The 24,475-nt window shown below is 36.4% G+C and overlaps 3 protein-coding genes across 5 annotated transcripts in view; 1 reads left to right on the top strand and 2 right to left on the bottom strand.

Moving 5' to 3' along the window:
• The window catches only part of dek (DEK proto-oncogene), a 379,089-nt gene that overhangs the window by 256,135 nt on the left and 98,479 nt on the right, over positions 1 to 24,475 (bottom strand). The window lies entirely within an intron of this gene.
• On the bottom strand, positions 352 to 14,265 carry nagpa (N-acetylglucosamine-1-phosphodiester alpha-N-acetylglucosaminidase). The gene is made up of 11 exons (XM_084435357.1): positions 13,888 to 14,265; positions 11,514 to 11,996; positions 9,877 to 10,016; positions 9,586 to 9,694; positions 7,308 to 7,436; positions 7,019 to 7,221; positions 6,066 to 6,113; positions 5,723 to 5,851; positions 4,713 to 4,844; positions 3,066 to 3,147; positions 352 to 2,029 (listed from the first exon to the last, which is right to left on the bottom strand). Exons 1-11 carry the CDS (start codon positions 13,971 to 13,973, stop codon positions 1,798 to 1,800), a joined length of 1,773 nt encoding a protein of 590 aa, XP_084291483.1. The 5' UTR covers positions 13,974 to 14,265; the 3' UTR covers positions 352 to 1,797.
• ndufaf6 (NADH:ubiquinone oxidoreductase complex assembly factor 6) lies at positions 14,056 to 23,304 on the top strand. 3 transcript variants are annotated; one of them, XM_084435358.1, is made up of 9 exons: positions 14,056 to 14,534; positions 15,438 to 15,537; positions 15,725 to 15,847; positions 16,458 to 16,514; positions 16,696 to 16,798; positions 17,939 to 18,072; positions 20,491 to 20,592; positions 21,605 to 21,661; positions 23,101 to 23,304. In XM_084435358.1, exons 1-9 carry the CDS (start codon positions 14,317 to 14,319, stop codon positions 23,227 to 23,229), a joined length of 1,023 nt encoding a protein of 340 aa, XP_084291484.1. In that variant the 5' UTR covers positions 14,056 to 14,316; the 3' UTR covers positions 23,230 to 23,304. The 3 variants fall into 3 exon arrangements, 2 of the variants coding, with proteins under 2 accessions (XP_084291484.1, XP_084291485.1); XR_014630221.1 differs by having other exon boundaries at positions 14,117 to 14,534; positions 21,605 to 22,198; XM_084435359.1 differs by having other exon boundaries at positions 14,322 to 14,534; positions 15,438 to 15,541.

Genomic DNA, 24,475 nt, shown 5'->3' with positions numbered 1-24,475 from the left:
AAACAGGTACCCTCTCTAACCTGTGTGGAATCTGCTTGCTTGATTAGATTTAAATAAAAAGCTACATCAAAAACCTCTATTGAAGTGCATCACTCTTAGAAGGTGATCGGCATAGAGGTCGTTCGCAGTGAAGATCATATGCAAAGCAGGAAATGAACCAGGTGGAAGTTAATAAACAGTCAAATGTATCATGTTGCAGACAAATGCCTTTCACTATTTAAAAGATATTTAACTCTATACATTTCTGGACAACATTTCACCTCAAAATAACAACAAATATATATAAATATATAAATATATATATATACTGCATGAAGAAATTTGTCTATTTACATTTTCTTTTCTTTTTTTGCACTGTAACAACTTTTTTTTATGACAATTAAGCACATTTCCTCCCAAAATTCTCATTATCATACTGTTTCTGGGTGTTTTACTTTTACTGTATTTTTATTTAAATCAGCACAAATTAAAGAAACTACAAGTACTACCAAGATGTATAAATCATTTTGTTAGTTAAACCCAATTTAGTAAATATATAATGTTTGTGTGTGTCAGTCATGAGAATTTAGAAATGTTCTATTACATTGATGAAAATTGGGCAGACGAAAAATGTGCTTAGTTGTGATTAAAATAATGTCACAATTTGAAAAATGCTAATGGTCCAAAATAGGCTTAATTTTCTATAGGTAAAAATATAATAACTGATTTCTTTTGATTTTGGGGGTAATGTTTTGACAGGTTTAATGAGATTCATAATTCCACTTGCGTTTGCATGTGAAATTCTTAAAACAAGACAAGCCTAAATCTATTTTAATGCAAACAGGAAACAGCACAGGAACAACTAACCCGAGTAAATGTTCCTCTTCTATAATATGTGTGTCATAGCTAAAACAGAACCTGACAAAACACGTTGAATCCAAAGCCTGGTTTCAGAACAGAGAAAAAGAGCAACTTTGTGCTAAGCACAGAAGAAATGCCCTTCTCCTGCGTTTGAGCGTGTAAACGAACCAGGCCTTGATTATTCTTTTTTTCCTAATGTGTTTCTATGGCTGGTTTTAAGTGACAACAAACAAAACAACACCCATGATAAGGCAGGCAAGGCGTTCATAGAAACAAAAGGTCTGACGGTAGAATCAAAATAAACTGAATGACCTCTGGTGAAAAATCATACAATAAACCTGTTTCAAAATAGCAGTTTGGCAAGTTCCAGCAGGAAGGATTCTGCAAAAAGAGTTCATAGTTCAAAACTCATAGTCTATTCCTATGGCAACAGGTGGAACAACTGTGCCTTTCTCTCAATAAAAAATGCTTTTTGGTGATATTGCTCTTTTTCTTGGCTCTCTTTCTCGCCTAAAGACCAAAATGAAAGGCTTCATTGATTTCAATGACATATTCCACATAGATTAAACATGAGAAACTGGTTCTTACATCGCTAGCAGCTAAACTGTAGTAAAAAACCCAAACAAACAAGAATATGTGCTAAAGGCAGTCAAACTGCACAATCAGGGCACTTGGCATGTGTGAACAGAGTTGGCTGGCGTCTACAGACTTAGCAGGGGTGAATATGAACAGCACAGACAGCTGTTTAGATGCTAACGCCCATCTCATTGTGCATCATCGCCAATTTGGACGGCCCAAATCCGAGGACGAAGAGGCCCTTCCAAAAACTCCCAGATTCAAAGCATGACCAAACCCTTTCCTAATGAGGGCTTGTGCTGGGTAGCTAGCTAGCTAGTTTTTCTCAGCCCTCTGCTGTTGGCACACTTGCGTGAACCCGCACACACGCATTTTGAAACATTACGAGGAGTCTTGCGAGTCAGGGTCTTCTTGCTGAAAGAGAACTTTCCCAGACTTTGTCCCCTGCCCTCTTCCTCGCTCCGCGGACCCGTTGATCTCTCCCAACGGCAAGTAGGAGTAGTCCGCCCTCTTTTTGCGCGCTTTGCATTTTCTGCACGTCTGGATAAGGTTACCGGCGAGGCTGGCCAGCAGCGACGTTGCCAGGATTGCGCAGACAACCAGCCAGCTTTGTCTGCACACACATAAACAAAACACTCTCAGGGTGAGGAGTTGCACTTTGACCTCTGACTCCACCGCTGCTGCCCACAGCCTCCACAAAGGACTTGACTGCAACCATGGAAACACTGCACAATCCCTTACTTGCATGTGAAAGGCTGAACTGACTAATAAATTCATCTGTGCCACTCCGCTGCCACAGAGCTGTTTATCAGTACAGTCTGGGCACTTGGTTCAGACTTGTCTGAAAGCCCGTTCTGCTAAACACGGCCTGGAATTTGTTAGAGTGAATTTCCTTGGCAATAATCAAGTTACTCAAACACGCAGATAGGGAATGGTATAATGACAAGTTATTTGAGATAACAGATTTTTTTTCCCCATGTTGTGGAAACTGTGGCTTTAAGGCATAGGAAAAAGCATGTCATATAATTGTACCCGACATTAGTTAAAAAAACAAAAACATTTCCATTCTAAAATGAATCAGATGATCACTAGAATGTTTTCAACAAATGCACCATGCAATTGATTTATTTCTTCAAAACCACCTGTTCTAAAACAACAACTCAATACTTCATATTCAGTTAAAAAGTGTATAATAAAACAAAAAAACAAAAAATATGTATTTCAAAATATATGATTTATATTTTAAATGATTGAATAATATATTAAATATATATTTTAGTCTACGTAAAATATTGAGTTGTGGTCTTCAAATATATTATATTTTCTGAGCCAATAATTTCAGCTCCATCACAGAAAATATAAATAAATGTTTCTAAATTTTTAGACACTTCTTTCATTTTTAATATGATTATCACCTAGAAACACCAGAAAAACTATATGTCTGCTGCATTTTTGTAATGGAATGCTATTCTTACATATTTCTGATCAATATTTTACATGACAAAACATATGATTTTTGTATATGACTGTATTGACATACTAAGTCATTAAAAGTTGACCAAATGGTTTGTCCTTGTCTCAAGAAGCAGTGAGAGGACACATCCTGGCTGTTGTTATGGGGTGTGTGCGTGTATATTTGGAGCACTTACTCAGATAAATAGCGTCTGGGAGCATGAGATTCCTCCTCTTGTCTCCATTCCCTCCACATCTGGGTAGCCAGACAGTGACCAGCTAAAAGTATGTGGGGAAAAAACACATTTTTGAATCAAATCCATTTGTTGGGACAACAGCTCTCCTCTAAAGGCATATTTTGCCTTTTCCCCCTTTCCTAACTTCAGATGTAACTGTGGGAAACAAAAGTGCAAGTGCAACTGTTTTTGTTGTTGGTGGTGGTAAATCAATGCTGTGTATTACTATCAATGAAATGACCTGATGAGCACCTTTGATGAACATCTAAATGTGCCTCTAGACTAGAGTAAAGGTGCGGTCACATTAGCGAAATTTCAGCGAATTTGCGTGTGAAAAATGAGTGACAGCTCTTTGCTGCACTCCTTACTGTCTACAGGTCTAATACAGCTTGTGTTGCCCCATTTTTCATTAACAGCTTTTACAAGTTACAAAAAAAAAGAGTCTTTTTGGGCTGACATTTTGAAAATTATATAGTATTTGATATAGTATGATTTCATTATTTCTAAACCTCCAGAAAAGTTCCATCTGGATTTCTCATGATATGAAATCTTTCACGTGGAGTGAATAATGGAGATGGCTGTCACCCTGGCCTGAATACAGGGAGAGATAAGCAGAAAGCTGTTCACGTGCACAGCAGACGGGAGATTCCAATCGTAATGAGCCCGTGGAGTCAAGTGAAGAGCTGTTCCTGAACTCCAGAGCACAGGGGGTTCTGGGCTTTTTATTTCTCTGCAGGGAAGCTTGAGAATGCATCTTCATCTCACATTAAATGACAGAGGTCAGAGAGTTAAGATAGAACAAGCTGACAGGTTCTGGTCTTGACAGATTCTATGTCGCAGAGGTCATCACTAACACAAGGGGCTGTTGGGTAGACTGTGATTCTCCAAGGTCTCTTTTCTCAACAACCCACCCCCTCCAACCACCACCCCCCAGCTCCACAAACAACCAGTAGCTTTGTTTATCAGAGACTGTTTGAGTATGTGTGTGTGCGCAAGTTTGAGTAGAGAGGTTGCAATCATGTTATGGTGAATGTGCAGACAGAGAAAGAGAAAGGGAGAGGAGATATTTTGAAGAATGTCGGTAACCAAACAGTTAATGGGGCCCCATTGTATTTTTTTTATTTTTTTCATACTATGGAAGTCAATGGGGCCCATCAACTGTTTGGTAACCCATATTCTTCAAAATATCTTCTTTTGTGTTCAGCAGAAGAAAGAAATTCATACAGATTTGGAACAACTTGAGAGTGAGTAAATAATGACAGCATTTTCATTTTAGGGTGAACTATCCCTTTAAGCTTATTTTTTTGTAATTAATTGCATTAAATGGATTAGTTAAATGAATAGCCCTAGTGAAAACATTTCCAGCGAATCACAGAAAAAAATGGAAGGCTCATATTTCAGACAACTGGCGTGCCACGTTCTATAGTACAGAGTGTGGACTGACACTAGCATTCGCACACATTTAGAAGGGCAATGAGGAATGCTGATTGTCAAACTATAAGGGTTATGTGCTGAGGAAGTGTGAGCATTAAACTGATCTATAGAGACGTCACAGGGGGAATGTGTTGTTTACATGTCGTGTGAGTGCTAATAGGGGCTGTACCGCACCTCTGTGCAGACTGAAGTTTCTTTCCCCCTGGAATGTGGTATTGCAGCTTCCAGTGACAGAGTTGCATGGGCACATGTCGTGGCATTGGCACGGCTGCTTGCAGTTCAGTCCGTAGAATCCAAGAGGGCACTCTGGGATGACAAATAGAGCATGGTTACAAAGTTAAAACTATTCATAGAGTAGATTTGCACCAAAAGAGAGTTGCCTTAGGCACTATATGTGCACGCTCAAAATTTAAGCTGTTTCTCACAGTACGCAGCAATATTAAGCTGTTTTATATGATATATTTGACCAAAATCTGCACCACTGCATGCATCGCTCATGAATAAGCTACATAGTATTTATGCTTATATGAGCATTGCATTGTTAGATTAGCAACATGCTAATGTTAAACAATTGGAACCAATAGTTGGGGGAACATGATTTCACCAAGTATAACATCTTTGTTTATCCTGGAACAACATTCCAATCAACCAATCAGATTTAAAGGAACAAGTTTACAGTTTTTGTCAAGTTCAGGCTTACAACCAGTGTTAGGACCTTCTACATCAGTGTTATTCCCCTATCATTTCCCTCTGATATTAGGGATAACTTATGAGTAGGGTTATGTTTATGGGTAGGGATAGGGTTAGGACAAAATTTTCAGACAGGAATGCTGTTCCAGGCCCAACAAACTATGTTGATCCAGGAACATGTCTTACTTGGCAAAATCACCTAATTTGTGCACTGCCATTAAGTTACTGAACAATGTTTCAAATCAGTCTAATCAATGTAGAAAAAGTAATTTATATTCAATCAACACTTTTATCCAAAATAACTTGCGTTGCATTCAGGGTACATGTAAAATTTAGGAATCTCCTAAACATTTACCTGGAAATATATCTCCTTTATTTTCTTAATACTTCCTTGCCACATTCACCCGACTCTCAGGACACTCAGTTGCATGTTAAATATGTTTATTAATTGTGGATCAATTGTTTATAAAACCGGTTGAGATAAGACTGCATACCTTGCTCGCAGGAATCTCCATGGAAACCAGCAGGACAGGTGCACCGTCCGTGGACGGGATCACATGAGCCTCCGTTTGTGCATGTGCATGTCTGATTGCAGCCATCACCATAGAAACCTGCCACACATACTGCAAGGATACAGATGTTGTTCACTGTATTAGTATGAGGTACATTCAGATGAACATACTGGTTTAGAATCATTAAAATTGCTGACTGAAACAAATATGTTGCAACCAATAGAACACTTAAGTAATGATCTCCCAGTAAACAGCCAGTCAGAGCTTTATTTGATAGTTTGAAAAATCTGAATATGTGTGAAAGCCAAGCTAACTTTGCCTTTACCTTGGCTACAGTTTAAACTCATCCATCCAGCATCACACACACATCCATCTGTTCAGAGACAGGGATAAGAAGAGAGAAATAAAGAGAATGGGGGTTATCCAAAAATACTACCTTTAATGCAAGAGCATTTTCTTTGTCACAAAACATTCAGTAACTATAAACAATCTGTCAAAATCTAGAGATTTTAAAGAAACTAATTACAAGCATATAGGAAAATAAACTACAATAGAACAAAGTAAAAGTCAAAATGTATAAAAACACGTCATAGTCTTCACTGTGTAAATTAAATACACATTTATTCTTATTAAAGTTACAAAAGTGATTCAGTCAAGAGCAGTGAGAGATTTTCTCTTTTTTTGTTGTTTGATTAAAATTAATAACGACAGCAGGTCAATTTGGATGCTGTCACTTTAAGAGCGACTGCACGGATCCAATATACTAGTGCGCTTTCTTTCTCAACTGTTTACATTCACTTAAGACATAAATGACTGTGTTTACCTGCAAAGTAACACTTTGACACTTAAGTATGTATATTAGTCTGCAAAAAGCACTCAGTACAGTTCTCACACGCTTTATAAATAGTGGCTTCAAGTGCGCGTGTCTCTCAGACAGCGCTGAGAAACAGCATGCGTATAAAGCGAAATGAGTTGTCTTTCGCTGCTTACCGCACTTCAACAGTTTAAAATCACTTGTTTTTAAACCGCAATACCTAAAAACACATGCAAACGATAAGCTTTTGTGACGGCGTAGCACAGTAACGTTACGTGATTATAACCGAGATAGAGACGATAGTCCAAAATCTCTACCGGTTGACAAATTTCTACCGGTTAATCGTGTATTCCAGTATATCGCCCACCCCTAATTACAAGGCATAATTAATAAATAAATAGGCTTCAAGTAAAGTGTTATAATATTTTCCTCTTGTGATCTAAAGAAGTGTGAGAGCGACTCACTCTCACTGCAGATCCCGTGCTCTCCGCATTCAGCCTGGCATATGAGTTTGGCACATCCTGTCCCGCTCCAGCCCTGCTGGCACACGCACTGGCCCTCCACGCAGCGCCCGTGGCCACTGCAGTCCTCCGGATGGCACAGCCTCTCATGAACACACAACACAGTGGATACCATCCTTGGGCAGCGCCACTCCGGACTTGGTACGCTGAAGGCGAAAATGTTGTGATCAAATTGACAAATGCACCACACTGTTGTTTGTATATGTGTATTTTTGCTGTTGCTTTTACACACCAGTGGTCTGAAGGGTAATTGGCCAGGGATCCGTTGAGGATGTAAGTGGCCGAGCCGCCTCCATCCAGATTAATAGCGTTAATGACATGCTGATCCTTCAGAAACTTTGCCACTTGCCAGAGGTTCATTCTGCAAAGACAGTAGTTTATTAAACACACATAAATCAAACTGAAAGTGAACCCCTAGTATACAGTACAAATGTGCACTCTTCCTTCTGATTTAAATGGCTCACTGTACTGTGGTTTGAATACACTTTTTAAAACTAATCTGAAACGTATGAAAACTAAGCTGCAAAAAATGATCGGAAATCAGATGTCACAACTATGAGAATACGAATGATATGCAAATTAGCCATAATAATGGAAATTTATATATAGATCTTGTATGTTTAATTTGATGTAAGTGCAAATTTAAGTGAGTTTAATCAATTGACCCAAAATCAGAGAGACAAGACTACACTGCCGTTCAAAAGTTTGGGATTGGTACGATTTTTTTAAGTTTCTGAAAGAAGTCTCTTATGCTTAAACAGGTTTTATTTAATTGATAAAAAAAAAAACACAGTAATATTGTAATAAATTATTACAATATAAAATTAATTTAACAAAATGTAATTCATTCCTGTGATGGAAAAACCGATTTTTCAGCAGCCATTACTCCAGTTTTCAGTGTCACATGGTCCTTTCAGAAATCGTTCTAATATGCTGCTTTGGTGCTCATTTCTTATTAAGAATTGTGCAGCTTACAATTTTTTTGTGGAAACCAAGATACATTTTTCAGGATTCTTTGATGAATAGAACGTTCAAAAGAACAGCATTTATTTGAAACAGAAACCTTTTGTAACATTATAAACATCAGGGGTCTCATTTATAAAACTGTGCGTAGGAACCTTACTAAAAGTGTACGTGCGCCCGAAAGTCAAAAAAGGCGTACGCAAACCTGCGCAGAATTCACTTTATAAATCCCAGTCAGCGGAAGATTGTGCGCACATGCGTCTCCACCCCGAAATAACCATATATGGAGCTTACAACGCCTAGTTTTACTATGCAGATCCTCATCTGCATATCATTTGCATATGATTATTCATCCACGTGATAACATTTAACGGAACAAGACACATTACATTAATAAAAATCATGTAGTTGCCTATCCTTGCCTTGTTTTTGAATACATAAATCAAATAGTGTATAAAATACATTTCAGAGAAAGTTTTTCTCAATCTTTTCCAGTGGCCGAATTGTATTTTTAATTGATTTAGATTTTTAATGGAAACAGATAGGCCTTGCATTATTTGCACGAAACTATTTTCTCAGACAATCTGGTATTATCATGATAAGCAATCATCTCTGTGGTTAAAACATTAAAACACGGCACGCCACGGGAAAAGTGTTCAAAAACATTGCATCCACAACAAATATTTCTATTGATTGAATTTGAATATAATTTTTTTTGTAACTTCTCAGTAATGATTTCATGTTTAAGTCTTTAACTCTATTAATTTGAATGGCATATTTAATCTAAACGTTTATATCAGAAGTAAAACATAGTTTTAAATCATTATTTTATTTATTTAAACTGTTATTTGCGTCAGTTTCACTAAACGGCCCAACGCGCTCACTGGCGCGGACATTTAAGAAGGGATGGATATTTGCTTCAAATGACAGGCTTGGTGAGTGAAATTATATTTGTATTATCTTTCTGTATATGTTTAATTTTCTTTCGATTTTCTGTCTAAAAGTGACCAAAAAGACACTTAACTTCAGCTCACCATCGGTGTCGCCAAACTGCTCCATCTCCAAAACGTTCGTACGCATGGGTCAGAGTTTGCGTGCAGCTGCACACATTTTCCCGTCAAGTTTGTTTTTATAAATCACAACTTATGCGTCGGAAGTGGCGTACGCACATTTTCAGCCCCGTTTTGTGCGTACGCCACGTTTATAAATGAGACCCCTGATCACTTATTAAAGTATTAAATTCTTTCCAAAAAAAGAAAGAAATCTTATTGAACCCCAAATTTTGAATAGTATATTATCATGTTTTTGCTGCAAGTAACCCTGAGTAACATTACAAGTGCACTAAAGCGAATAAAGCGATCAAGTGCACTAAAGTCTTGAATATGGCCTCACTGGAAAAATGATTGAAATCTGTTGCTTTTGCTGCTTATTGATCAATAAATCATTCTGGTTTAGTTTGTGTGGTAGCATGCACAGACAGAGGGAAGAGATCAATGTTTACAGTGATAAACAGCTGACATCAGCTCAGGTTCAAAGTCCATTCTCACCCTCTTACATGCGTCTGACCATCGATGTGGAAGAGGATGAGTTTCCCCTCTGCATCGTGACCCACCGCCGTACGGGCAGATATCACATCCACAAAGTCTTGAAATTTTCCTGCAACATAAAAGATGAATGACTTATTAAATCTTATATTATAATATTTGAGTATGAAGTACCTGAAGTCTGAACTACTGTTGAAAATACAGGTTTTTTTCTGATATAGACTCTGGGGTCAAAATATGTTAGGGAGCATATTTATATGGTCACACTTCAGACAGGATCTTGTCAAATCTTACCGGTCTCCTGTGTTTTGTCACATTCTGCCTGAATGCTCTCACTGATGTAGATCTCGCCGTTTCTCAGCAGCCACACCACCCCACTGATCAACTGCACGAAGGGATTTACCTGATCCAGTACATCATCCTCAGACAGGTATCTAAAAATATACAGAAAAAAAAAATGCACGAAAGAGGGTGAGTGAGAAAGCGCAAGTGAGATGGATCAAGATGAGGTGGTGCAGCCTGATGGTTAAAGATTTGGGCTGATAACTAAGATGCTGTACTGTAGGTTCAAACTCCACAAGGGGTACTGCTCTTGATCAAGAAAACACCAAGAATATGTTTGTAGGTTTCTTTGATGAAGGGAAAGTTCAAAATAACAGTATTTATTTAAGATGGAAATTGTTTGTAGCATTATAAATGTAACAGTAGAGTACATCACAACCCAACAAAAAACACACTTGACAAATTGAATTATGGACGGAAGCAATGAAGGCACTTTCAAAAATGAATTAATCCAGCTACTTCCTTGACAAAAAAGGTTGATGGTTTGGAAAGGCAATAAAGTATAAATACTAGCACAACCCAAGGCACACGGACAATGATTTGCTACTAGCTACTTACTACTATATTACTGCTAGCTAGACTTTATTTTAGTGGGAGAGAATGAGCATTTTACTTTACTTTACATTATACAAATATTTTTTGGTCTGTTTTGCCAGTAGAGACTGTGTCTGTTAATGCTTAACTTTGATTATATGCCAGTTCACTCAAAGCTAACAGACATGGACTAAAAGCCACAAAATGTTTGTGACAATGTCCAGAAGGTCTTTCTCTAAAATAACTGTATTGTAATTCACTTTGGATAAAAGCATGAGCTAAATGAAAAATACGTAATCAGCAAAAAACAAAGAAAAACATTTGATTTGCTAAGGATTATCAGTGCCAGTAAAGCCACACATAAACTTTACTGACAGCAGTTATGCTGTTTTAATTCCTTAAAGCTCATCCAGGTGAATGTCCAAATATGCTATGTAAACACCTTATCTAACACCAGGCTCTTAACGTCATAATGAATGACCGAGACACCCCGGGTACATGCAGTTCCAAAGTACTGGCTATTATTAAGAGCACTGGTGCGTTATGCAATATTGCCATGTTTTTGTAAGGTTTCTATTTTAGGAAACAGATGTTCTAAGGGCCCTGTGTTCCCACGACTGACTTCCTCCCAAATTCTGCACCCATATTCAGGTTGAGGTTAGTTCTGAAAGCAGCTACAGCACCCTAGAGTGGAGAAAACCACTTACTTACAGACATATACTAACATTTCACTGAGAATGAGGAAGTACACTCTACTAAATAAATATCTTCTTTTGTGCTCCACAACAACTAAATCATATGTTTTAAGGGTGAGAAGATATTGACAGAATAAAAAAATGTGGGTGAACTATCCCTTTAAGAGTGCAATACAGATATAAAAGCACAGCTTAATTATAGCCAGGTCAAAAGTACACCAGCACCCAACCAGGAGAGACTAGCTCTATTTTCTATTGTTTCTTCGGTCTCCACACAAAAACAAACCCTGTGGTAATGCAAAACATCACGAGGGCCAGGAGAAAGACTGCAAAGAGTGAAACCTCAAGCTATGCCCTTACCCAAACACTAGTGTCCCATCCTTTCTGATGCCAAACTGAGCATTTTGAATTCCTCCACTGTTCCTCACCAGCTTCCCATCACTTACGACATTCCCTAAACACTGCCCGGTGTCAGTGTTAAAGAAGCCTCCATTCTGGGCAATGAGGCACTTTCTAGTTTTGGCAGTGAGCTCCACCAGATCTCTGTGATTCCGCTCGCACCCTCCAGGGCCTCCTGGCTCCAGAATGGACACGGATCTCAGTGGGTCAAGCACCTCTGTGATATGGCCATTCGCCCATCTGTGAGCACCAGAGTCATCGGCGATGTCGGAGATGAATATATTTGACTTGAACACTGGTGAGCTCGAGTGTTTGCTTGCTGCCCAGGTTTCGTGGGTTACGTTGCCATGGGCGATGGGCTGACAGTCTCTCACATGGCGGTGGGAATGAGATGGCCCGTGGGATTTGGTGTAGGGTAACAAGAGGTCATCATCCAAAGAATGTCTGGCAAGAAAATGTGGAAAATTATCATGATTAAATCAGAGGAATAAACAGCAAATTTTGTTTTTTAAGCTAATTAGGTTAACTTGTGTGATACGAATCAGAGAGATGTCATAACTGATTCAGAGAGAACAGATCCCCATCCAAGTTGTACAAAGTAGCATGTGGATGTTGTTCATTGTTTTGCAGCGCAAGCACATTTTCATGCGTACATGTTCCTTTTAAAGAAACCTGCAATTTTGCATTTTTCTCAGTCTGAACCTAAAACAATGTTATCTGAGGAAAAAGTCAAATCAATTAATGAGCAGCAGATGTTTAATCGTGCAATCCTTATGTAAGCCTGGGTTCAGTGTGTGGTTGCTTGGATCCTCTTTCACTATGCAAATGCAAGATGCAAATTATCTGTAGATTCAGTTGGAGTAAAGTACTGTACTGCAACTATTTGTACACAAACTTTAATGAAACTTAACCAATAATTCTTTAAAAATAAATAGGCTAATTACTGATCTGCAAAATTATCTTAAATTTCTATATTGTGATAAAAGTTCAGAAACAATTATTTTAACAAAGTGTTGGAGCAAATGCACACCTTTTTGATGTGTAAGCTAGAGAAAAAAACTTTATAGAGGCAAAGTATAACGGCACACTCGCTTCAGCATTTTATTTATTCCGACGTTTCCGTCAGAATAAATAAAATGCTGAAGCAAGTGTGCAGTTATACTTTGCCTCTAAAGAGTAAAAAAAAAAACAGACAGCAAGAATGCTGATTAATTAGGTACCTTTAAAATAAAAACTTTAAAACTTTAGGATGCCGTCACTTAAAACTGACTTTGTAAATAATATTTGTGAGTGAAAAGGTCTTAGTGTTTCAGAAAAGCTTAACATTCCATTTCATCTTGTGTTCTATATTTCATTTGGAACTCACATGTGAATGTCTTATACTTGACATACATTTTTGCAGCATCCCTGCTTGTCAGTGTAGTGAGGCCAATAAGCATTGGCATCTTTCCTGACCTCTGGTTGTAGCATGGATTACATCTTCCAAACTAACATAGGATAATGTACCCAAATGCCTGACTTCCACAACAATCTATGACTTATATCCTTCATCTCTATCCTCACCGCTTCTATCCTTCTTGATCCTCAACTTTTTTTCTAACTACAACCTCATTTTCTGACGAACTGTAGTCCCTAATACTATCATCAAGACTTTCTGGAAAAGCACAGCTTTTCCTCTCTGTCTTCTATAAATCTAACTAACATCAACCAACGACGCAGGATTTTTGTTTTCGGATCTTTGAGTTATTGTTTTTGCAAAATGTGCATTAAAAATGAGCAAAAACTTTAAAAGGCGCATTTGGATGTAAAATTATATGTTTTTAAATGGAATATATATATATATATATATATATATATATATATATATATATATATATATATATATATATATATATTCTAATCTAAAATGAACTCACTAAGAAAACCTTGACACTGACAGCATGTGACCAAACATGTGCTAATGTCTCCCTCACTTTCTTGTTGCCACAAATGTAGGCTAAAGCACATGGTAATTCGTTTTTATTGTATTGGTTGAAGGGGATGTAATATGATATTACTAAAGTTATTATTTTATTTCTTTGGCTGAACATTATTATTGTATTTTAAATGCAATTTTCTTAGCGCCATTTATAAATGACGATGTCCCATAGAGGGTTAAGTCTTTTAGAATCAAAAAGGCTTATTGCAAGAGATTTGCAAAATAAGTTAAAACAACAACATACATTAACTTCATGAAAAACATCTTACAAAAATGTTTCTAAATCATTTGGAAACATTATACAACTTCAAGAGTTTGATCATAACTGCACTAACGTTACATGATGCACTTCCTTACCGGATGTCTTTGCACTGGCACAAACATACTCCTAGACATATTAGAAACAAAGAAATCTGATCGAAATTCACAGACGATGTTGCCATAAGACATATGTATAACACATAAAAATAAAATAAGTTACTATCCCGTTTCTATCTGATTGCTTCGATGAACGGACTTTCATTTGTGCTGGTCATATGGTGCAAATCACATGATCAAGCCAACTGATCTTATCTGTCAATCATTTATTCTCCCTAAGCGCAGACAAACAATTGTGCGAACATGTTTAATTGACTGCATTCACATGAACAATAATTAACATTTTTCCCCATAAAGTTAATATGCTTCACTCTCATACATAGCTTAATTCGATTCGGATGAAAACAGATTGTTTACATCGAAGCGGAACCTACTGTCAGAAGTTCTTGCGAACAGGGGAGTTGTAATATGACGCACACGCAACAGCTCAAGGATACTGGACGCATGGGGTTTGTTATGGCATCCAGTGTAAACATAAAGAATGGACTTTTAACCACCAAAATCTCTCTGCACAATAAGATTCCCTATCCTACATTTAGACATAGGCCAACAGAGATCAAATGCACAAGAGCATTAACAAATTCGACAGGACAGCACAATGAACAGTATTGTTTTGATATTGTAAGGTAAGTTGTGAATTTAAAGATCGATTTACTTTGAATATGTTACTTAAAAGCAAATAATCTTTTTTTTTATGTAACCGGAAATACCATGTATACGTCAGAGTAGTATTCCTGTGCATGTATATGAATATAAATCAGTTTTTTTTTTCTTTTGCTCAAAAATAAAGTAAAATGCAATATGGACTTTTCCATTGTTATCCATGTTAGAAATGTATTGATGGTGTAACTTTCCAGATATTGAAAAGAAATAGAAACCTATATTATTAAAGTATTAAAAGGCTGAAATTAAATAAATGAAATGCAAAAGTTATTTGGCTAAAAAGTCATGGTTTTTTTTTTTACTTGTCAACTTTTTTCAGTATGTATTATGCATGGATTTTCAGTACTTTTTATCTGATGGTTACAACACTGAAACAAGCATGAATTAAAGATTAAGAACTTGGCAAATATGCTTTAAGTGGGATGTTTAAAGTCACCATTAAGTCAAAATTCCTAATTTGTATGGAATTTTGCAGTATTATTATAAATGATTTATCATTGCATATCATTATTTATTTTTTTATTCAAGTGTCCTCGTAAACTTTCAATCAAAATAACTTCCCCTCCCTCTTGCAGCCTCTTCTCTTTTCTTCTCTTATGACGTTTACTGACGCGAGGACAGGACAAACTGTCGCTCACATGAGATCACAGCAATAGCAAACCACAACGATCCAATCAATTCCCCATGGACAAAATCAAATCCCGCCCTACATTTTTCTCATTATAGAAGCCATTTCATTCAGAAATCCTTATATGATAATGACAATTGTTATGCCAAATGAAATTTCAGTCAGTTTTGTAAATGGTTGGTAAATGACACAGCAGATCCAAGTGTATAGTGTATGAACATTGAACTGTCACCCATAGGAAGAGGGACTATGATGGATTTTTATGCTCATTGCTTCTTCCTGAGGCTGTTCGTCGCTCTACACTGGCACTGAGGGCGTTCAATGTAGAACTGGCACAGGCAGGTATTCCAGCGAATAAGTGCAACAATGTACAATCTTATTTATTCAATTCAGATTATACTAATTAAATGTATGTACATTTCTAACTGTGTATCATAGTATAAAAACAAAGCCTTGACACATAAAAATGCTTGTAGTAAAATACACCTGTATATGCTCATATACTATTTGCTGCTTCTCTTTTAGATTAAGGACTCTGTTTCCCAGAAAACCATTGGTTTAATGCGAATGCAGTTCTGGAAGAGCGCAGTGGAAGACATTTACAGAGATGACCCTCCAGCCCAGCCCATTGGTGCAGAACTGTGGAGGGTAGGTCTTCCATCTGTAAATTAAAGAGTTAAATGACTAGGGATGGAGATAGTTCACCCAAAAAATGCAATTCTGTTGTCATTTACTACGGCTTAAAAGTTTGGGGTCATTACAATTTGTTAAAAGTAATTAATACTTTTTTCAGCAAGGCTACATTAAACCAATCTAAAGAGACCATAAAGACATTTATAATGTTACAAAAGATATCCATTTCAAATTGATGCTGTTCTTTTAAACTTTCTGTTCATCAAAGAATCCTGATAGAAAGTGTATCATAGTTTCCACAAAAAATCAAGCAGTAAACTGTTTTCAACATTGATAAAAATAAGAAATGTTCCCTGAGCACCAAATCAGCATATTAGTATGATTTATGATGTTTATATTATCATGTGACTGAAATTTCAGCTTTGCTAACACAGGAAGAAATTACTTTTTATGCATTTATAAATTACATTACATTTCATATATGTCGTTTCACACTTTTATGACATATTTGTTCTGTGTAACACAAAATAATTCTTTTTGAAAAATGTGTCCATACAACTTTTTTGTGACCCCAATGTTTCTTTAAAATATTAGTCACTGATATACTATAACTCTCTGTTCTCAGGCAGTAAGAAAGCACACATTAACAAGGAGGTGGATGTTGAGAATCATATCTGAAAGAGTAAGTAGTAATTTTTGTCCTAATATACGATTAAAGAAAATACTGGAAAGTTCTCTTAAAATAACTCTGACAGCTGTCCGAGAGATATGCATGGCTAATTCTGTCATTCTGTGAGTCGACACATTATGCAGTCTGTCTGTCCTCTGGCAATTGTATTAAAAAAAAAATCTGTTTTGAAAAGGAGAAAGACATGGAGGACAGAGCGTACAGGAACCTTCAGGATCTGGAGGCCTATGGTGAAAACACACAATCCTCGCTTCTTTACTTGCTGCTGGAGACACTTGGTGAGCAGCTTTTCTGTGGAACACTGGTGGAGATGTTAGGTGGAATATTAGGAGCTGACAGCCTTAGTCAACGTCCACTGTTGTATAGAAAAAAAGATGCGATAAAAGTGAATGGTGAATTAGTCCCTAACATTCAGTCTTTTGTTCTTTACAATTTTCCATTGCACCCGGAAACCATTCAGAATAACTGAACACTTTTTGTACTGTAGGTTTGCTAATATAGTTCCAATAAAAAATACAGTTATATTATGAAATATTATTTTTATTTAAAATAAATGTTTTCTATTTTAATATATACAGTACTGTGCAAAAGTCTTAGGCATGTTAATATCCAGTTGTCAGACTCCTTGTGCATACAGAAATCTCACTGGATTATTACAATTAATGGCAAAAAGAATGTTTGGAAATGTAAACGGATATTTCCTACTGACACACTACAGCAAAAGATATAAATAACTGACTTAAAACCATTTTTTGGGGGGGTGGGGTGGATATTAACATGCCTAAGACTTTTGCACAGTACTGTATATTTTTAAAATAATTTATAACTGTGATGGCAAAGCTGAATTTTTTTAGTATCACTACTCCAGTCTTCAGCGTGATCCTTCAGAAATCGTTATAATATTCTGATTTGATGCTCAAGAAACATTTCTAATTATTACCGATGTAAAAAGCAGTTGTGCTATTCATTTTTGTTTAGGATTCTTTGATGAATAGAAGGTTCAAAACAATAGCATTTCATTTAATGTAAAAGTCTTTACCGTCACTTTTGATCAATTAAATGCATCCTTGCTCTTTCAAAAAAACAAAAAAAAAACGTACTTACTTAAATGGGTAGTGTAGTTTGTATTGCCCCATCCTTCAATAACAGCATTGCATTACAATATCACAAAACAGTCCACTGCAAATATGATGCATAAGCTGAAAATATCTGACACAGGAAGTTTAGCCAGAATATGCTTTTTTATAATACATCAAAACTCTTATTTTATTTTATAATTTTTTGTCATTATATAACCTATTTAAAAAGATAATCTGAGAACTTTTTTTGCGTAGTAAAACAATTGGATATTCACAATATGACACAAAATTCAAACCTGGTCTCATGAAGTTGTGTGCTTTGTGCATGTGTTTATGTAGGTGTGAAAAACGTCCATGCAGATCACGCCGCAAGCCACATTGGCAAAGCCCAGGGCATCTTGACATGTCTGCGGGCAACCCCCTATAACAGCAGCAGACGCAAGGTCTACCTGCCCATGGACATCTGCATGCTGGTGGGTAAATCTGCTGTCACCCTATGATGTGTGTAGCTGGCTGTAATTCCAAGCTTTTCTGACATCAGAGTTACTGTTGTGAAGGACTAGGGACATATCCGTGGATGAAGCTGCCTAGTGCCCTCTCGCCTGCAAAGCCCAATCCCATGGGCTTTGTGTCAGCCATCTGTCGCCATTGCAGCATGAACAAACCATTAGAAATGGGATTTAGAAGAATCCTTTTCCTTAGTGTAACAAAAGAAAAGAAAATCATCTGTCGTTTATCCTCAACTAATCTCAGTTAGAGTATTAAGATCAAAGTGCGTTATGTACAGTAGTGGCCCAAAATTATGTCTGGAAGAGAATTGGTTTGGGGATTTGTTTTTAATGACCCTACAAGTTTGATTAAACCATCAAAATATGTATTTTAAAAGTACTTTAAATTTGAGGGAAGAACAAAACACTAAAAAATGTGATTCATTGCGTTATCACAAATAAAACAATAGACTGAGCACAACTATGCAATATGAAGATGATGTCAATACTGTATTTGTTTTGCTGTATGATTGCACTTTCACCAGAAGAGGGCACTGTTGTTTCACCATAGATTATGTGAAGATGTTGTTTGATTTCTGAGATTGATAAATGCTCACTAATACCGAACCAACAGACGCTGACAAACATGACAATCACCGGATTACATTATGTCACTTCTTAGACATTCTATGACCCAACAAATGCAGATACAACATGTTCAATCGGCAAAAACAAATATCTTTAATAATGCATTGCAAGTACAATGTTGAATTAAAGGAAATGGCAAGTCTTTGAATGTTTATCTACATTCATTGCAGTTGTTTAGAGAATATTTGCTGAGGGAATTGTAAAAAATATTAATGTGCAACCTGTCAAGATTAGCCAAATCAGTGGCACGCAGTTGTGTTCTGAAATGGAGGCAAAGTCCTCACAGTTTATTTTAATAAATCAAGTATAAATTCATGTCCTTGTTATACCTACACTTAATGTTGTCACATTTTCCGGTTAAAGAAACATTACTTTACATTACATTACATAAAAAATTAAAAAAATAAGTATTTTACAGTGACAATGTAATTAATGTTCTGTTTATTCACAACAGAACATTTACATTTATTCCAAATGCAGACTCCTGCTGTAACTTTACCTGCGGGTGTTGCGGTTGGACAGTGTTACTTTAGAAAAACAAGTGATTTATACACTTTTTAATGTCATATTTTTATTTTTGTAATGTGGATTATTTTCTTATCCAATTTTTTGAGGAGGCACTGCCTTCCTCGCCTCCTCGGAGAAAACACCCCTGAGCCAAATGTGTTTGTAAAACAATGCAAGGTGTACTTGTGGGTATTTTTTGTTAGGTAAACTGTGAATACAAGCATCTGAGTGTCTGCAAGTCATTTTTGTCACAGTTTAAGGGATCTGCGTGATGTGAAACCCCCATTCAATAATCAGATCAGATCAATAATGATAGCCCCCCTACAAATACACTGCCTGGTTATTCATGCCAATGCTTTATTTAGCCATACAGCTTTTGTTTGAGGAACAATTGACTTTTAAATTAAATTCTAAATGAAAGCTTTTGCAGTATGTGTTTATTGATTCCTTGCTATCGTGGATTTATTCTTGTTTGTTCAGGTAGGGCAGTGCAATCAAAGGCAAGAAGAAATTTACACTTGTTCATTTATGTCTTCCTTTGAAAAATATTTTCACAAATATAAATAAGTGTAATTTCAGCAAATATTTCTTTTGAAGAAGTCTTGGGATGCCGAGTTGTAAACACACCACCTCTTACGTTCTGCATACAGACTTTTCACATTTTCATCCAGCATACTAATTTGTTCTGAGAAATGCCTGGGTTGTTTTTCACCCCAAAGTCCAAAAAAGAGAACTATTTTTGTGTGTGAATTTGTGAAATTAAGCCTATATTTAAGACCATGACAGTATTTTGACATTATTTTCATGCTTACTTTCATGAATTTAGCACATCCTCCCCCTTGCCAATTTCCAGTAGCCTACTCTAATGTACTTTTTTTTTTTATTATGCCAAAAATCTATTATTTTAATTGTAAAATAGTACAATTGACACCATACGTAATTTCTTTTTGTTGTACAGAGATTGATTTGTTCTAATAAAATAGTAAAAATATATAATAATAACATAACATAATGATTTTTATTACTGATGAGTGATTTTTTTATTACAGTAATTAGAATTTAAGGGGAAAATGTGCTTAATATGTGCTTTTTCTTCTTTGATTTTTGGGGTAAAATATGACCGGTATGTTGTTGTGATGGTGCCTGAAATATGGAGGGATAAGGAAAAGATTGTGATCTCATCAAGCTCCTCTTTCTGTCTATCAGCTGAGGTTTACTGATGATGCATTTTCACTGTTTCTCATCCAGCACGGAGCGTCTCAAGAGGATTTCATCCGTGGCAGCAGGGACCAGAACGTCAGGGACGTCGTTTATGACATTGCCAGTCAAGCCCATGTCCATCTCCAACACGTATGCGAAGCCCTTCAATTTAATATCTGTGGTCAGATGGGAGATGTTGACTGTTGTATGTTCTCCATTTGCATACTAACTTCATTAAATTCCACAAGGGAGAGCACCCCTGCTCCACCAGCAGCACTTATGACCCTCGATTGTTGCCCTCTCCTCATTACTGAAATTATTAAAAGTCCAGTGTAACCAAAGAGCATTTCAGGGTGTTTCTGAGAAAATGCTAATCAGAGATTTCATCAGATGTTGCTCACCCCACTTTGCATATCTGGGCGGGTGGTATGACTCAAGGTTAGTGCCGAATGAACTCACTGGTGAAGACCACGTCTAAAATATCACAAACAAACAAGGGCTAAACTAGAATTTGATCCTTTTAATCTAACTTTTTATGTATTGGTGTGGGTTCACAGTTTGGGTGAGCTATGAAAACATTGTCTTTTGCCCCAATTAATTACATTTTGCATAAATAATAGCCTGTTTTTTAATAAAATAAATTTTGCAATTAAGCACATTTCCCCCCATTAATTTGCATTATCGAAAGGCATTCAGATGTTTTAGTTGTATTATTATTTTTTTTGTTATTCGTATTATTCTCAATGTTAATTTTCGTTACGGTAAAGCGGTAAAAGAAATTCACTGTATTAAAATAATAAGAATATAATTAGAAAGAAAGTACTGTAAAATACTGTCTTTTTATAAAATTTTATACAATACAATAATTCTTACAAAATTAAGCCAGTACAGTATAGACTACCATTGAAAATTATTGGAGAACTGTGCTTAATTGTTATGAAAATAAATTCACAACGCAAGAAAATGCTATAATTCTCTTTGAGAAAAAAAAAAAATCTTTTTTATATTTGGCTGAAATATGATCTTGACAGGTTTGTTTGACCCAATTTGATTTACCATGAGACTGACCCACTAATTGAAGGGTTTGTGTGATATACTATACAGCACAGTTGCGTGAACTTTGATATCTTGTCATCTCATTACTGCACTGTCTGTCTCACAGGCTAGATCATTCAACGAGAACGTTCCACATGCGGCCATGCCTGCCTTTCTACAAACGGTGAGTAATTTCATCTCTTTCAGCTTCTCTCCCCTCCCCATGCCTCTCTAATGTGTTGTGACACAGAGAAGCTTGTGGCTTATCCTCATTCTGCCTCCAAAGAGACTGGAGCCCCTTCGTCCCACATGACTCCTGCTCCCTGGAGGCGCCACTACAATCGCATGGTCTGATTACACATCTTGAGCCTTTTTTTTACTCTTTTACAGTAAAGGAAGCCCGCCTCAGAAGAGCTGAGGGAATAACTCTTAGCGTATTACGAGGCAACGCATAGGGAAACACTGTAGTTTTCAGTACAATTCATGTTTTAGCCAGCGAAATGGGGTTTTTGGGTGAACTAAATGGCCTGTAAAGCATTTTTATTTCACTTTCTGTCACTGTAATATTCTGCTCTTACTTTCCATTTCCACATCCCTGTGTTTAACTGTCATTTGAATTCTTTAAAGCCATCCTTTCCCCACAGGCCATCTAGTGACACATCGCGCTCCACTTGCCTTGGCTGGTGTTGACTGTGTGCTCACGAAAGGACTGTACTATTAGGTCTGACATTTGAGGAATGTATTTTTGTTGTACAGTTGCAAGAAAAAGTATGTGAAAACTTCTATATTCACAAGAACACAAACTTTTATGTGTTTTTGTGAATGGCAAATTCCAGATTTTTTTTTCAGGACATGTTAGCAATAACCTAAGGATTTACATAGGCCTATGTTTTTCCATCTTCCACTGTGAATCTTTACATGGTAAACTATATTGTTCAAGACGAGAAATTAAAGAAATAAAATGCTTTTATTCAGCAAGGAGGATTTAAATTTTGTTTAGACATTAATAATGTTCCAAAGAATACGTTTAAAAAAATGCTGTTCTTTTGAGCTTCATATTCATCAAAGAATCCTGAAAACTATATTAAGCAGCACATATGTTTTCAACATAAAAATGTTAGCATCAGATCAGCATATTAGAATGATTTCTGAAGGATCATGTGACGCTGAAGACTGCAGTAATGATTCGACTTAAAATATATTAAAATAGAATGCAGTTTTTGGAAATTGTAAATATATTTCACTAATACTGCCTTGGTGAGTATAAGAGACTTGTAGTGTATAAGAGCGGTAGTGTATGTTCAGTTAATGTATTTTGTGTTATTGATTGTTATATTGTTGTGACTTTTTAATAGGCAATTTTGTAACAAGTTTATGCAGAAATCCAGATAAAGCTGAAGGGTTCACATATTTTTTCCTGCTGCTGTATCTTAACCCCAAAACATCAAGATATTTTCAATTTTTTGTTTAAAGATGATAAAAAAGAAAAGCTGTGTAATGTCACCACTCTTTTTTTCTTTTTCTTTATACTTTAAAGTAGTTTCAATAATGTATCATCCTCCAGGCTTGCACAAAATGAATTAAACTAGGAGTTCCTGAGCATCTTTGTGTCCTGTGCCGCAGGTTGTTTTGGAGGACTACCTGCAGAGAGTGAGGAAAGTAGATTTCGACGTGTTTCACCCCAGCCTACAGAAGAGGAATCCAATGCTGCCCCTTCAGCTGTATTTACGATCGTGGAGGAAGATCTATTGATTAACATCTGATTCTCGTCTCTGTCAAACGAGCCAACTACTTGCAATAAATCATCTAGCCACTGTATGTTGACGATTTTTATGTGTTCATGTCCTTTTTCATGCTGGTATACTCTAGATGAAAGGAAATAGTTTATACTAAACAATTACCAAGTTTCATAGAAAAACATCCACAACCAAAAAAAGCCAATTACGTTCATTTAAAAAATGTGTAAACAGCAAAACACATTTTGAGAGATAATACAAACTATGTCAAACTGTTCACGACTTGACTCATGGAACGGGTTTCATAATGAATTCAATTATTTAGGTATTTGCAAAAAAAAATTGCACCAATTTTAAATATTTATAACTGAGGAATGTGTCATATGCCCCCTCCTGATAGGCAAGGTCAACCAATTCTGTTTTCATGCTGCAAGGTGGTGTATTTTGTATGGCACAATCATGAGTTTATTTAGTCATGAAAAATACAGTCCTCCCTCTGCCACAAAAACTATCATCTGATCGACAAGAAAACAACTCCTGGCTGTTCGTGTCTGCTCTTGAACTGCAGAGAGTATTTTGCTGGGAGTGAGGTCCTTTTTGCTTTGCTTTGCTTAACTCACTCAGAAGGAAAGAAAATATGTGAAAGCATTGTGTTCGGCAATGTGTGTGACACTCGTAGCCAAATATATATGCTCATTCTGTAAATAAAGAAAAGTAGCTTGAGGACTATAGCTAAACCAGCTTGGCAAGGTTCGGAGACCAGCTAAGACCAGTTTGGGCTGATTTAAGATGCTTTTCCCAATAGGTACGTTTTTTTTAAAAACAAATTTGTGTTTTTTGAGGAGTTTAATTTCAGAATTTCATTGCCATGTGATAAGTCCACTGAAATGATCTCATTAGAACAAGCTTTTTGATTATAAACAGAATTTGAAAGTACATAATATGCATTCTAATAGTTATTAATGAGATCCTATCCATAGATTTTTAAATGATTTGGTTAAAAGCACATGCATTCAAAACAATGAATCTCCACACACTGTAAAACACTGTCTGGAGCTCATTAGTCTACTTCTGCTCGTAGATAATAAGCACATTTAAAGCTCATTTCTGTTCTCAAATCTGATCTAGTCAGCTGGGGGTCAGTGATTAAGTTCTGCCTCTTCGAATAGATGTGCAGAAATGAAAGGAGACACATTACAAAACTTGCAAATAACTTCCTCCTTCACTGAGATAGGGTCAGACTGAATCTTTTTATTAATAAA

The sequence above is a fragment of the Rutilus rutilus genome (assembly GCF_951802725.1).
Source record: "Rutilus rutilus genome assembly, chromosome: 17".
Taxonomy (NCBI): Eukaryota; Metazoa; Chordata; class Actinopteri; order Cypriniformes; family Leuciscidae; genus Rutilus; species Rutilus rutilus.
Note: the sequence above shows the minus strand (reverse complement) of the source record. Positions and strands in the feature narration are given on the sequence as shown.